At 41.7% G+C, this 15,336-nt stretch overlaps 1 protein-coding gene across 6 annotated transcripts in view; it reads left to right on the forward strand.

Moving 5' to 3' along the window:
• Positions 1-15,336, forward strand: part of LOC144098704 (organic cation transporter protein-like) — a 96,261-nt gene that overhangs the window by 76,824 nt on the left and 4,101 nt on the right. For all 6 annotated transcript variants that reach the window (XM_077631530.1, XM_077631525.1, XM_077631527.1 and 3 more), the window contains exons 3-9: positions 1,996-2,099; positions 3,444-3,598; positions 8,387-8,555; positions 9,999-10,146; positions 11,887-11,981; positions 12,484-12,698; positions 13,918-14,099. In XM_077631530.1, the coding sequence (XP_077487656.1) occupies positions 1,996-2,099; positions 3,444-3,598; positions 8,387-8,555; positions 9,999-10,146; positions 11,887-11,981; positions 12,484-12,698; positions 13,918-14,099 (1,068 nt within the window). The remainder of the gene's footprint in view (positions 1-1,995; positions 2,100-3,443; positions 3,599-8,386; positions 8,556-9,998; positions 10,147-11,886; positions 11,982-12,483; positions 12,699-13,917; positions 14,100-15,336) is intronic.

Raw genomic sequence — 15,336 nt, forward strand, 5'->3', positions numbered from 1 at the left:
CTTACCCGAGCTTACCCGAGTTATTCGGGTAAACTGGGGTAGTAACCTGGGTAAGTTCGGAGGAGCACTGGGGAAGCTCGGGTAAGTTTGAAGGAGCGTCGCACCAGCTGCACAAGAAGTTGCTCGGGAAGATCAAGATGGATCGCGCAATCACTAATGGTGGAAATAGCCACGTGCCAGAGCATTGGCGCATCACGTAATTGCTGAACCACTGCTCTCGTAGTGGTATAAGGACTTGCCGCCATCTATGAATGTTAAGTAGACCAATTCTGCACATATGGGCATTAACCCACTAAAGATATTGCACCATACTCTTGAGGTGGACCTTAAGTGTTGCCTCCAATTGAATAATGAACACCTGCTTTCGCACATCTACATAGTTTAGCTACCTCCAACCCTACCACTTATTTGCCCTCTACAACATATGCAAAAGGACGAGAAAAACTTCGAACTCTTGTCTGACCTACACCTCTTCTTTTTGAAATGTAAGGGCTCGAACTATGCTGCCTAGTTGCATTCCGCTGTGTGCTTCACTCCTAACACAGAGATTTGTTAAGAATAGTGGTGCCTTGTTTCCTTCCAGTCAGCACTGATGCCTCTCATAGTGGCTATTTCTGTTCATATTATTAAAGTTTGGTGGAAGTTTCATGACCAGTAAAGCTGTCAGAAGGACCCTGGTAGGAACTTTGCCTCTGACTGCATTCATGCATTGCCTCAGTGATGCAATGCATGATCCAGGCCATTGCATGGCTCATGCAACTCATGCTTGCCTTGTAAATGTCTCAGCATTGAAAAATGCACGGTTATATGTGTGTGCTTTGTTCTAAGCTAAAACATTCACTCGTTTCCTTTTTTTTTGTAACTGCTTGTTTTTGGCCTGTGCTCTTTTTCAGTTCTGTGTTTTCTTTACTTTAGTTCATTCTTGCACAAAGTGGCTCCTTTCTGCACTGATGACAATTGCAACACTGCTCCTGATTGTAATGTTTTTGCAGCAGTAATGTGAGTATGTAACTAGTGGTGGGGAGTGCCTGTCATGGTCTTTAGTTTTGGCCTTTGGGTGCAACCAAGTGGTAAATGCTGAGTAGATTGCAGCACTCAACTGTGTTTACTTGAAAGAGTGGCAGCATAAAATCTCCAACTGAATAGGTAAATAGTATCTGTGTGCATGTGAACATTTTTTGCAGAGCATTAATAGCAAGCATAGATTTAGCATACTATGTCCGCCTTTACTTTTGAAGGCCACAGGCACATCTAACTTACGAGTGCTACACCTCATCACATGGAAATAATGTGATGAGATCAGTTTATTAGGTGCATGACACAATGACTTCAAATTCTGTGGACATCAGCGAAGACTGCTTGTGTCAGGGATTACTGGTTAGAGTCAAAACAAGTGGTTAAAGTAAGTGGCAATATAATTTGTTACTATGCATGATAAATTACAGGAATATCAATAATTACCACAGTTACTTGTCTTTTATGGTTATTGAAGCAAGAAGGGTGTAGCTTTAATATTTTGTATCACTACTCCTTGAGTGTGTTTGCAGCGGCCACAGTTTTCCAAGATGCCTTAATTGCTTTCAGAGTCTGTATTTGCTTTGTATACTGTGCTTACAAAGATGATGAAAAGGGGGGCGCGAACAAAATGGAGACACAGAAAGAGAACAGGACGAAGGCACTCGTCCTGTTGTCTTCTTTCTGTGTCTCCATTTTGTTTGCGCCCCAATTTTCATCATGAACAGCTTCCAACTAGCCCAACTTTCCATTCTGCTTACAAAGAGTGGTTGCAGAGCTTTTATCTTAACAGCCCAGGAATGCTGCACCCATTGACTAAAACTTTGTGACCTATAGGCATGCCTGAGCTAACTAGGCTTCAGAGGGCTTGCCTGCACAGCACTGGAAGCTGGTCTCAGTCTGCACCTGTGAAGTGCATTTTCTTTTCGGCCGGCATTGTATGTTCTCTGTGAAAGTGCATGTGGTGGTGATATCACGCAGTGGGATCTCGTGTGTTCAAGAAGCTGGCTTGTCTCTCTCAGCCAGTCTGTGTACATGGCAGGCTACATGACATCCATGATCATTTTCGGACAACTCTCAGACAGGTGAAGAACCTACCTCACCGTGCATGAGTCTCTTTAATGCTCTGTGAATAACGATATACTTGGCGAATTGGAGTTGCAAGTTGTAGGGTGACTTCACCAGAAAGTAAGAGCAGTGCACAAGTAGTGTTCAAAAGTGTGTGTAGTTCTGCAATTCTATTGTTTCATGCGCTAATACTGTCGCGTGCAAGGCTGACTATTTTGCTGATAAAAAATGTGCTGCAGTGAGCACCCAGTTCGCATCTTGTGTTTATGAATTTGGGCTTTACAGTTGCAAAATCGGGTGGTTGGTCTAACTTGGAAAGCCTTGTTTGTGCTGCTGCAGTAAGGCAGTGAAAGTTGGCTGCCTGCTTCATTTGAGTAATTAGAGCTAGACCAGTTCCTTTCCTGCCTTTTAACTTAGACTTTCTAAACTAACTTGCATGCCTAATGATCGTAATTTGGCCCTGTTTTTTATTTATGTAGTCAATGAGCATGTTTCACTTAACTATTAGGCTGTGTAGTCTATACCAAGCAAGATGTGAAAAAAGGGACATATGGAATATTAATTTTTTTCATTAGTTATAACTAGGAACAATAGGAACCTCACTCAATATGTGCTTAATGGCAAATTTTTCAGTGAATGGTGCTTTAGCAGCAGTGCCGTGGTGCTTTGCTGAGAAGACATTATTGTTATTAGCTGGAAAAATTACTTATTTTCAGTCGTAGGTAAAGTTTAAGCATAGGCAAAAGGTACAAAGGGCCACACTTGATTGCACCAGGAAACAAAAAAAAAGCACATCTCGAAGCACTGTCTTGCTGGTTACCTTGCATGTTTCATCACCGTTTTGCTGGTCTGGAATGCAATTTCTTGCTCTGTGGGTTCTTGTTCACTCATAGCAACCACGAGGGTCAGCCAGCGGGCCACCTTTATAACTCTGCAATGCCCAGCATATTTTTTGCGATACAGATTGCCAAAATGTGAATAATTTTCATTTAAGCTTGCAAGAGTATGTCCATTCCTCACAGTATTCTCAACACACTCATCAAGGCAATGTCACTGCCATCTGCTAGAGATGCAAAGGGGCTATTGGAAGATGGCTTATTGCAAATACTACTAAACCAGCTGGATTAATGACAGTTTCAACAGGCATACTGCTGCACAAGTAGATCGAAGAATGATTTTGATTTCTATTGCACATGAGCTTGCGCAGTGTTATCATCCCTTAGATGTTAAAAAATTATCTTAATTTGCTGGTTTAATTAAGCAGGGATTTGTAGCTTTTATCTGACGTTTTCTTTCCCTGGGCATTACAGAGTTGAACCATGGAGGAGCATGCGGGGCTCTCATGATTGATGTTCTTGCAGGGTGGGGAGGCGCACAGTCATCTGCATTGCCCTCACCATCCTCCTCACTGCCGGCTTCTCAACGCTCCTCTCCCAGTCCTTCATTACATTCATTTCCCTGCGATATTTTGTCTCTCTCGGTGTGTCTGGAGTGGGTGCCACATCATTTGTTCTGCGTAAGTATCTAGCACTCTAGGTTACCACTTACTCTCATTAATTCGATTTTGCGGAGGATTGAACATTTGTTATATTAATAGGAGCCTTTTTAATGCACCTGTTGATGGGGCCAAAGTTACGGTTCAGTAAACTGGCAGTTTGAATTAAGTCAGTTTGAAATAACGAGGGCCCAACATACGTGAATAGGGCTGCCATGTTGAGCCATAGATTATGCATTTCTGAATGGCATCCTATCAATTAGATTACCCTGCACGTATTACCTTTTACCCACTGTTGTGGCTCAGTGGTTATGGCATGTGGCTGGTGACCCGAAAGGCGCGAGTTTGATCCCGGCCGCAGTGGTCGAATTTCAATGGAGTCGAAATTTTAGAGGCCCGTGTACTGTGTGATGTCAGTACATGTTAAAGAACCCCAGGTGGTCGAAATTTCCGAAGCTTTTCACTATGGAGTCCCTCACAGATTGAGTCTCTTTGGGACGTTAAACCCCCATAAACCATAAACCTTTTCAAGTGCTATTCATTTTAATGACAGTTGGCTCCTATACTCAGCAACAACTTTTTGGCAATGAAGAGAAAGCTACAGGGGCAAAGCATCTGTAACTGTGTCACACCGCCAATAGTCAGCTGCAGAACAGCTACCTGGCCTATCCCTCACTGCACGGTTGTTTCAAACCATTTTTGGTGTAGACAGCGACATCTATAGAAACTATTTATAACCGGGCATGCCTAAATGATTCATTGTAATTGAAACTGAAATTGGTTTTTTTAAGGAAAGGAAATGGCACAGTATCTGTATCACATCTGGGGGGGGGGGGGAACTGTGCTCTAAGGGAAGGCATAGAGGAGGGAGAGAGAGGAAAGGGAGAAAGAGGTGGGTAATTTGGACCACTTGGGGATTTTTAACCTGCGCTGACATCCCACAGCACACCAGTGCCTTTTGCATTTCGCCTCTGTGGAGAGGCAACTGTTTTTGCAGTGATAGAAAATTGCAGTTATGTTAGAAATATGCCTTAAATAATAGTATTATCAATATACTGTATTTTAAGAGCTAACTATTCACTGCAGCCAGGAACTATATGCCACTGCATGGAAGAAGTGCATTTCAGCTCTGTAGCTTTGGTTGCATTGCCAAGAAAAGTTGTCAAGGAGTGTAAGTGCAATGAAACTTGCATGCGTATACATATCAAGTACCACAGCCTCTTCATAGGCTATGTACACAGGCTACTGTGCTTTGACAATGATTTTGTTTCAGTGAATTCAGTGTTATATCATAATTTTGTTTACATTACCTAGGAAATGCAATAAATATTCCTCAAAAACAGTGCTTTGCATCACATGCTTGAACATAGTCACATAGACTGATTTCATCTTTTCTTTTTTAGTTTTTCTTGCATTTTTGAAGTAGGGTCTCACATGAAGAGGTTAATATAGCTATGCCCTGTTTAGTGTAAACAGCACTGTGTTAGCATTCACTCTACCCTAGGTTGGTATAAGAGAGCTTCGCTGTAATTCATGGTAGAGGTCAGGAAGATAGGTTTCTTTACAACGCAAACAAAGTGAACAATAAAGGGGGTGAGCCTTAGGATTTGTCATCATATGGGTGTCCATTATTATTTGATATAATAGAAATATGAAATTGTGCAGGAAAGAACTCTCCGGGAAAACAGAAGCTCAAAATTTATTGACCATGTCAGTAACTTTGGAATGTCGTGGAGGATGTCGTCACCTTACCTTTGAGCATGACTATTCAACCTCATTTGCTGCTTGCACAAATGTGCGATAGAAAAATTATATGAGGAAACTAGTCGCAAGATTTCAGTGCAAAACAAACCATGCATGAGGAAACATTGACAGAAACATTGTGTGGCTTTTGTACATCTGGAAGGAGTACAGGCATCAAATTTTTATTGTGAGTTCTTTATTTGTTTTATTTATTTATTTGTACCTCACATGCCATGAAAAGCATTGGATGAGAGGGGCATATCAAAGAAGGAATATACAGAAATAATAAACCAAAATAACAGTACGATGGCTGCGTTACAAAGTAAATACATGAAAGGAATGCAAAGTTGATTGAAAAAAGGATAAAAATAACACTGAACACGAAAATAGAAAATACAAACTAAGAATGAAATGCAGATATGTGAAAAATAGGTATGCAGCTGAAACAGTGGTACATCAGAAAACAACATTCAGAGCAACTGAAACCATAGTACAAAACTTGGAACGATACTTAAGCGATATGCGCATGCATTTGTTGCTTTTGAACCCTTCAGGATCAGAAAATGAGATTATATTGACATGAAGGTCATTCTAGAGCTTAATTGCTCTAGGAAATGCAGATTAATTAAATGGCTGAGTTTTGCCATATATATGGTTGAAGCTGAGATGTTTATGTAAGCGCCGTGAAAAGCAAGAAGGTGATTCCAAAAGCAAAAACAAAGGGTGGGTGTTAACGTATTGATGAAATAATTACAGAAATGAAATTGCACGGCAAACTTCAAGTATCTGTATATCATTAAGGTTTTTAAGCTGGGATACACTGGTGAGGGGACTAATTTCTAAAAATGTGCCGGCCGCTCTGCTTTGAACGGACTTAAGCTTTTCTATGAGATATTTTTGATGGGGAGACCATATAGATGATACGAATTCCAACTGTGGGCAAACAAATGTTAGATATGCGAGTTTGCGAAAGGAGCTAGGCTAGTTTCGCAGGTTTCGGCGATGAAACCTATTGTCCTGGATGCTTTGTTGTAGACATTAGAAAGGTGAGAAGGCCATGAAAGATTTGGAGTGAATTGAATTCCGGATATTTGTGCAACATAACCGTAGATAGGAAGGTGTTATTTATAGAGTAGTTGAAGTTAAAGGTGTCATGCATGTGGCTAAAAGTCATAGATTTACATTTAGTAGCGTTTAGAATCGTGCCAGTCTTTGCACCAGTCAACCATAGTGTGAAGATCATTTTGAAGGGTCAGGTGGTCAGGGGTCTGAAGTGGTCAGTCTCTGAAGTGGTGAATCTCTTAAGGTGGTGAATCTCTTGGGGGTCAATCTAAGGTAATAACACAGTCATCTGCAACAAGGTATAAACGGGATGAAATGTTCTTGGGGAGGTCATTAATGATAATTAGAAAAAGTAAGGGTCCAAGTATGCTTCAATGTGGTACTCCCGAGGCTGCATCACATAGTGGTGAGGAAGAGAAGTTTACACGTTTACAACTGTGAATTTTTGACCTGATGAGAGAAATTTCCGAAGCCAAAATAAGAGAATCAAGAGAAAGGGTAGATAATCTACTAAGCAATTCGGGCAAATGCTTTTGAGAAATCTAAAAAATGCAATCTGTTTGCTGGTTATCATCAGTGTTAAAATGCAAGTCAGTAGTAAATTTATATAACTGGGTATCACACGAGTAGCCTTTCGAAAACCATGCTGATTCAAAAAGTCATTTCATTTCAGATGGTCTCTTTGTGATGATGCACAAGACATTACTAAATATAAATTTCCACATGGAATTCACCTACACGCAGTAAATAATGTATAAATTAATTTTTTTTCTCGTGCTTCAGTTTCAGCAACTGAACTGTGGTTGTGACATCAAAATTTTGCTTAGGCCGTGTGAAGCGTGAAAATAGCTACCATATTTACTCACATAATTTGCATGTCTTTTTTTGCTTAAAAATTAAGACTTTAGAAAGGAGGTGCGCAAACTACACAGAAATATCGCAAACACGCCCTGTAAAACTGCGCAAATGTCGTAATGCGCAGTATATACCGTGTATTGCCGCCTCTATGTCGAACCCTTACTTGCAGCCCTCCGTGGTCAAAACGAAGTTGACTCCAAATATAAAACACATACCCCCTCCCGCCCCATCCCACATTATGTACTAGTTTCCCGCGGGATGGCATGACAGCGTGTGCGCAGCTCAAAGCAATAAATGTGCAAGGTGCAATCCTGATGGCAGCTGTCACTGCAAATGGAGATAAAAGGCGACAAAATGGCACTCTTGGGCACGGTGCTGTCAGGTGCAGCCCAGCTGAGTAGGGGCAAACCAAACAGTAAACGGTTCTGTAGCTTCGGATTCTGGTGCATGCCAGAGGTTACCTGAAGTTTGCTCTCGCAACTGTTCGTCTGGGAAAGCGACCACCAGTGCAAGCGATCTGGGTAAGCGCATTTTGTCCCCTCGCCGCTTGCACCTTTCGCAGCCACACGGCGACGCGGACGCACCGATCTTCTTGCTTGTGGTCTGGCTCAACAGGGTGTGTAAAATATGTGCGCTGTTTTTTTTTTTACCCGGATAATAAATTAGAATTAGAGGTGCTAATTACATGAGGGTGCAAATTACACATACCTGAGTAAGTACTTTATATTTTAGCCACTTATTCATAGTCTTCCCAGCTCTTGGAACAGGCTGGCATAAAGGGTGTAGTGAAATAAAACGAAGAAGCAGTGACTAAACTTCATTGTTTTTGAGTCTCACAGGGCGCCCGAAACCTATCTCTTATGTCACAGCCACTGTTCAGTTGTTGACACAGAAACAACATAAGAGGAAAAATTAAATAGAAATTATTTACTTAACGTTAGCAAATTCTGCATGTATTGGTACCTTTATGCGTGTGTATGTTTTGAAACCAAGAATTTCATCTCTACTCCCCTTTAAATGAAATAAATATACAAGAGCGCATAGAAAGAGCTTTCTAGTTTTCATAGCTTGCGTGGTCATGGGCATGCACTGAAACTGTTGATGGCCCGTTGATGCCTCATCCTAATTAAACTCCCTGCAATGCAGTGATGGAGGTGGTCGGCCCCAATAAGCGCTCCTTCTTCGGCCTGGCGTATGAGTTCGGCTGGGCCACTGGCTACCTGGTGCTGGCACTGGTTTCCTACATCATCAAAAGCTGGTTCTATGTGCAGCTGGTGGCAATGATAGCAGCACTCATACTTGTCGTCGGTTTCTGGTGAGCTGGATTGCAGGTTGGGCCTCCTTTGAGGCTATTGCTTGTATATTCGCTCATGTGTATATGTAGGCTCTGTTCTTATGCAAGCGGCTGCTTACTTGGTAAACTGAATCAATGGCTCTTGAAAAAACATCTTGTAGGTGCACATCATGAGTCTTTATCGGTTGCTAAAACAGCAAGGTGACTGGAGATCACACTGGTTTTCTCAATGTAGATTTCTTTCAACTGGCAAGACTTCAATTCTTATGAAGCATTACATTTAAGCCTGAAATGCTTTTGTCTCCTGTTCTCGGCAAACTCAGACGTGCATCGTCCGAGAACCCCTGGTGAACCGTGGTGAACCATAGGCAGAACATGACGTCGAACCTGAAGCAGACTATAGGAAAACTTTCCATCCAAATGGTTATCAGCTTGGTGCAAACTAAGGGAAATGGCACACAACAGGAGCAAAAGCGCATTGTATGGGCAAATATCAGATTGCTGGCGGCAGTGCTGTAACACTGTGTGTGCTACACCAATTCCTTCTCCTCATTGCTCGCAAGCCACGATGCCCTCTGGCATGGAAGTGACTGAAATGATAAGGTTGCTCTTGTCGGTGCTCCAACTTGGGGTTTCAGACTGACAACTAAATTGTGCCAACACAAAAGACAGACACAGGAGGCGAGGTAGACGGGACTGGCGCAAACTTGCAACTGAGTTTATTTCCTTGAAAGTAAAAGCTTATACAGGGTGTCCCAGCTAACTTTAGCCCGGATTTAAAAATATGCCGCGGCACTCTAAGATGACGTGACCAAATGCATGTTGCTGTCAGTTGTATGGAGCAAGTCACACATTTTTTGTAGTGTGCTTAATTGCATAATTAGTCTAGATTAATTAACCATCTTTGCAAGCAATGAAGGTATGCAAAAAATTAGTGAGAAAGTTGCAGAATGGTCCACAAGACGTCAGATTGAACAGTTTCTAACCTTCCATGTATTACGTATTAGTTTCTTTCGCTCACTGCAGATGCCCACGAAATACAAAGAATACCACGTGTCATTCCCTGATTGCAGTGCTCTCAAACGTTCTCTGCAGGAACACACAGGTCATTTAGCCCGGTGTTCTGCTGCTTAAAAGGCAACAGGGCAGCTACGCAGCAGCTGGCTGTGCTACGCCAGTAGTATGTTTCCCATATGGCGGTTCATGATAGCAACAAGCAACCTTATCACTTGCACATGACAGACAGCACTTTATGTGCATGCTTTTGTGTCATCCATCATTGTGCTTCAGTGTATGCCTAAGCGTCAAGATATTGTTACAGTCATGTCTTTTCCGCCATTATATTAGTTTCTTGTACGATGCAGCTTGCACAAGGCACCGATTCTATGGCATGTGAACATGGAATATTGGAACATGACTGCGCATATGGTGCTGGTTTCTGTTCAGTAAAGCTGGTCATTGCAGGGTCCTTCCCGAATCTCCACGGTGGCTAATGGCCAGCAAGAAATTCTCCCGTGCCCACGAGATAATCATGAAAGCTGTGGAACGTAATGAAAAGGACAAGGAAGACGCTGAACTCAAGTTCGAGCTTCTGAAGAAAGAGTTTGATAAGGTGAATACACTGGTGAATAGTACACTGTATTGAGCTATGGAGCACCAATTTTTGTACAGAATGACTTGTGGCTATGTATCGAAAATGGTTTTAATGAATTTTATATGGAAGGGCATCTAATATTCTTATTACGCTACCTATAGCTTTGGACTATGATATATAAAATTATGTTTAATCAAAGAAAGGCAGTAAGTGTAGGATTATATTCATTGTATGAAGAATGCCTTTTCTCATGCTTTTACTTCTGCTCGACTGATATTTAGGAAATTTATTTGATATTAATGTTTATTTCTAAGTGTAGATTCCAGTTGCCAACTGCAGGATATTTTTCAGGACCAAATGTTTGCGACTACGTATAGGCATTTTTATTGACGCTTGCAGTAAAATTTTCTAAAACTTGGAAGAAAACAGCAAAAATTAAATTTCCAGGTATTAACATTGTAGTTATGTGATATGAATGTGTCTTTAAGCTTCAATTTACTACTTCTGTAGCACTTCTTATAAACAACATTGATGTTTCAAAAGTTTTTCTTTCAATTTCAACAAAACTGCATATCTACGCTCAAGCAGCAGTCACCAAATGACGCCATTTATGTATTCACCTTCTTATTATAAGAATCAAACTGGTTTGAAATTTAGGAGTGCAAGATGTTTCAGAACAGGTCTCAGCACTTTGGAGCCAGCATTGGTCTGCTGAACAAAGCTTCAGTTAATAATTCACTGCTGTTATGACAAGGGACACGGATGGCTTGTCATGATTTTCATCATCTCTGGTTGCCAGAATTGTGGTCATACCAGTTCAAAATATTTGCAGAGCTTGTTCACAGATATTTTTCATTGTAACTCGACTGCCAGAGCCTGTCACAGCTTCTCAGCAAAACTTAACTCAGGCACACGGCAATCTACTTGACATGCATGGAGCATTGAAAAGTTTGACAAAGGATATGCAGCTCAGAGTGCTGGGTTTTCGTACGCGTGGACTTCTTAACTTTACCCGCTGATTAGTAGACTATTTTTCTTTCCTAGTTAGCATACTGTTACCTCACACATCGGCATATGAAGGGAGCAAACAGTCACCAAGACCAAGGAATGATGAGCAAATGAACATCTACACATGAATTCTCATGCTCGAGAGGGGGAGGCAAGGAAAATTAGCTGGGTGGAGCATCTAAAACTGACAGGTGGCAAGCAGGCTAAAAATTGAAGGTTCATTTCAAGTTTCCATTTCGCAGACTGGTGCTACGCTGGAACCAATGTAGTGTTTGCTTACTCTGCTGACAATTTATCTGGTTAGGAGCACACTGGCTTCTCCAGCAAAATTTGCATTTCATATTTTGGGACCGTCGAGAATTCTTTGAATGAACCAATGTTTTGAGTAAACTGTCTGAATTAAGGAGGTGTTACTGTACAGTTTAACTTCGTTATAACGAAGTTGAAGGGGCCCAGCAATACTTCGTTATAGCCATAGCTTCGTTATAGTGTGTGTTGACTGAGCTTCCAAAGGGAATCATCATTCCTTCGTTTTATTTGTTATTTCATTATAAACCATCTCGTTATAATGAGGTTCTACTGTGTGTATCCAAAAGTGAGAGCTTGAAATGAGGTGATCTCTTTTAAGTAATCTTCCGTGCTCCTGTGAAATCTGTGTGTTAGCTTCCATTCCTGACCGGTATTCATCTGTTAAGGTCTGTAATTCTACTTTATTTTTGACTGGATCATTTTGCCCGTTTGATCATGCAGGAACAGCCAAAAAATGTGTTTGGCAAAGCAACTGTGTTCGACTTGCTCAAGATGCCTACACTGAGGAAGAGAACTCTCATTGTTTACTTCTGCTGGTGAGGCCTCTAGAAAGTGCATTGTTTTTCATGATTGCTATTGAGCAAAATATATAGATATTATAGATAGTACGGGTATGCAAATAATCTTACTTCGAACAATAAATTGAATACCCTCCTATTTGATTCGTCACCCGAATCTCTTCGTTCCAATAACAGCTTATCCTTTTTTATTGAATATATATATGTATATACATACACTACACGTATGTTATGCACTCAGGGTCTTCCAGCATAGTATAGCATTGAACATAGTGTAGTGTTGTGAAGATAATATGAGGAGAAAGTTGAATACTGGTTTCATATTATAGAGCCGGGATTGGGTTTTCGTTCATTACACTGCATCTTGTCATAAAAAAAAACTGTTTTTTATTTCTTTAATCTCAATTATTTCCATTTGCATGTTGTTGTTTTTTTCCTCTGCATATGGCTACACATTTAATAGGTTTAAAATTGGTGCTTCAGCAGTAGACTCTGTGGCACTTTCGTATGCTTCACGCAGGTTTGTCAACTCTTTCACTTACTACGCCATGTCGCTGAACACCAACGACCTGGGAGGCAACCCATACCTCAACTTTGCAATAGCTGGGGCTGTGGAGTTCCCGGCCTACGCGATCTCCATACTGTTGATCCAGAAAATGGGGAGGCGCTGGTCGCAGAGTGGCTGCATGCTACTGGCCGGATTAGCCTGTGTAGTCACCATCTTCTTCTCAGGAAGTGCGTTCCTCTCTCTCTTAAATGATCTGTGATATAAGCTGCTTCTGCTAAGGTGCCTGTGTATCTTTTCTGTGTGTTGTTTGTGTCTGTCTTTGCTAGAGTAGTAATTGTCGTCACCAATATCCCAAATTTCATTAACCTTTTGTAATATGCACATTCAGCTGCAATTAGCCATGGTAAATGCAATGTAGCGCATTGGTCTTCTGCATAAAAAACGCTTGAAATGTTTTTTTTTTTCTTTTTTTCACCATTTGATTAGAGGGCAGATAATTGGCATGAATGAGAATTTATTTTGTTTATTTCTTTTGATTCTCAATCAGTCAAGCTAAACTGACCCATCTGATGGTCAGCATGACAGAGGCTGAAGATTTAGGATTTCTGCCTTGTTACTTTAGGCTCTCTGCCTTTTAAAAAGAGCAGCGTAGTATAAAAACTCTCACCACAGTAGCCAACAGTTACTGAAATTCAAGAAAGAGCGGATGAAGTGCGGTGGTTTATGTGAAGCTTTCTTGCTTGAGTAATCCCGCTAATACTCCTCAAGATATTCCTGCAACACAGCTGAACACGAATCTTTGCATCTCATACGTGATGGCTTGGTTTTATCATTTTATGGGATTTAATGTCCCACAGTGACCCCAGCTATGAGGGACGCCGTAGTGGAGGGCTCCGGACAATTTCGACCATTTGGGGTTAACGTCGGCCGCTTTCTGGCATTTTGCCTCCATCGAAATGCGACCCCCACAGCTGGGATTGAACCCACGTCCTTCAGTTCAGCAACCAAGCACGATAACCTCTGAGCTATGGCAGCAGAATTTCATGCGTAATCTCTGCAGTGATCTTTTTACGTAACAAGTTACCTCAGCATAGGATGAATACGAGAGAGGCGGACAGGACGACGCACTTCCTGTCTGCATTGTCCTGTCTGCCTCTCTCATGTTCATCCTATGTTATGCTAACTTGGTACCAAAGAAAATGCACCAACTAACCTCACAATAAGCTTTACTTGAGTACCACTCTTTAGTGATGTTTCCAATACAGTAGTTATTTGTCTTAACTTAAGCATAAAAATGAATTGAAAGGTATTCACACAAATAGCCCACTACCAGCAATAACTTAGCTTTCACTGGTCTCAGCAGCTGTTGGATTTGGCTCGTTCACTTGATGAGCTTCTTTTCATTCCTCCAGCCCCTTAAACCCATTTCCTTTCTTGCCCTTCCAGGCACGCTGTGGCTGAAGATAACATTTGCCATGGTGGGCAAGTTTCTTATCACAGCATCGTATGGCATATTATACGTCTATTCGGCCGAGATCTACCCGACGGTGGTGCGCAACGTGGGTGTGGGCTCCAGCTCTACCATCGCCCGGTTTGGCGCCATCATAGCGCCCTTTGTCAAAGAGCTGGTGAGTTGAATCCAAAATGCAGGGCAGTGTATGTGTGTGTCTAGAAATTTGCAGAGGTAAACAATGTGTCAGCCATTGTCTGAATGCCATGTGTTGCATGTTGTATTTACACGAATATAACAAGGGGTTTTTTCCTTACTTCATCGATTTGAAAACATATCTCTCATTATATTCGGAGCCAGGGTACGAGTACAATGTGATTTTTTTCTCGCTGCTCCTCACCATCTCTTCACCACCGGACTCCCGAGCTGCTAGGAGAAGCCAGCTTTAAGAACGCCTTGGAAACGCACAACTACGAATGTGGGAAGAAGGCAGCTCAGCCGTTGAGAAAGAGAAGGCACTGAAAGAGTTGAGTGGAGTAGGGAAAGGAAAGAAGGACATAGGGGCGCAGGGCTTTTGCAGCAGGAAACACGCAACAGTGATGACACGGTGGTCACGCTGGCCAGCCACTACTGCGCAGGAGAGTGCATTTCATAACTCGACTTACGGATAATTCGGGAATTTCTTCCAGTTCTTTAAGTGCGAATTATTAATAAGGTTTTACTGCCTATCGTCTAAGAGAAGGCAAATGTAGCAGGGGGCCGCAGAAAGTTAGGTGGGCGGATGAGATTAAGAAATTTGCTGGGATACTGCGGCTGCAGCTAGAAAAGGAGAGGGTTAACTGGAAAGACATGGGAGAGGAGATTGCCCTGCAGTGGGCATAGTCAGGCTGATGGTGATGAGGTTATTTTTTAGTTGGCAGTCGTGTGGAAATTCATGGACTTCATTTTGCATGACCACATTACATGTTGCATACTGCAGTGCCTTTTAATCATCAGTGCACATTTCTGTGCACATCATGTTTTTTTATAGCCTGGTTTTCTTTATTTTGCTTGCAAAGGCCATACACAGTGCTCAAGAAAATAAGAGCAGCAGCATTTGCCCATTCATCATTTTCTTAGATTTTTTTTCATACTCAACAGATATTCAATATTCGAAGGCACCTTCATATTTGTCTTCGAATGGTATGCGAAAATTTCAGTATTTGCGCACCCCTACCATAAAGGCAAAAAGCACACAGGAGAGATCGTAAATAGTTTCAATGCTGTTAAGTTTGAGTGCAAAAACGAAAAGAGCAAAAGAAGTGTACTGCCGTCTTACAGAAACGCACCGCTAACTGACTGCACCACAGGACTGTTGGAAATTGATGTGGGCTTATCCGTTCGCATAAAATTTTCTCTGTTTTGCTGCTAGGAGG

This window comes from Amblyomma americanum, chromosome 7, assembly GCF_052857255.1.
Source record: "Amblyomma americanum isolate KBUSLIRL-KWMA chromosome 7, ASM5285725v1, whole genome shotgun sequence".
In the NCBI taxonomy this organism is placed as follows: domain Eukaryota; kingdom Metazoa; phylum Arthropoda; class Arachnida; order Ixodida; family Ixodidae; genus Amblyomma; species Amblyomma americanum.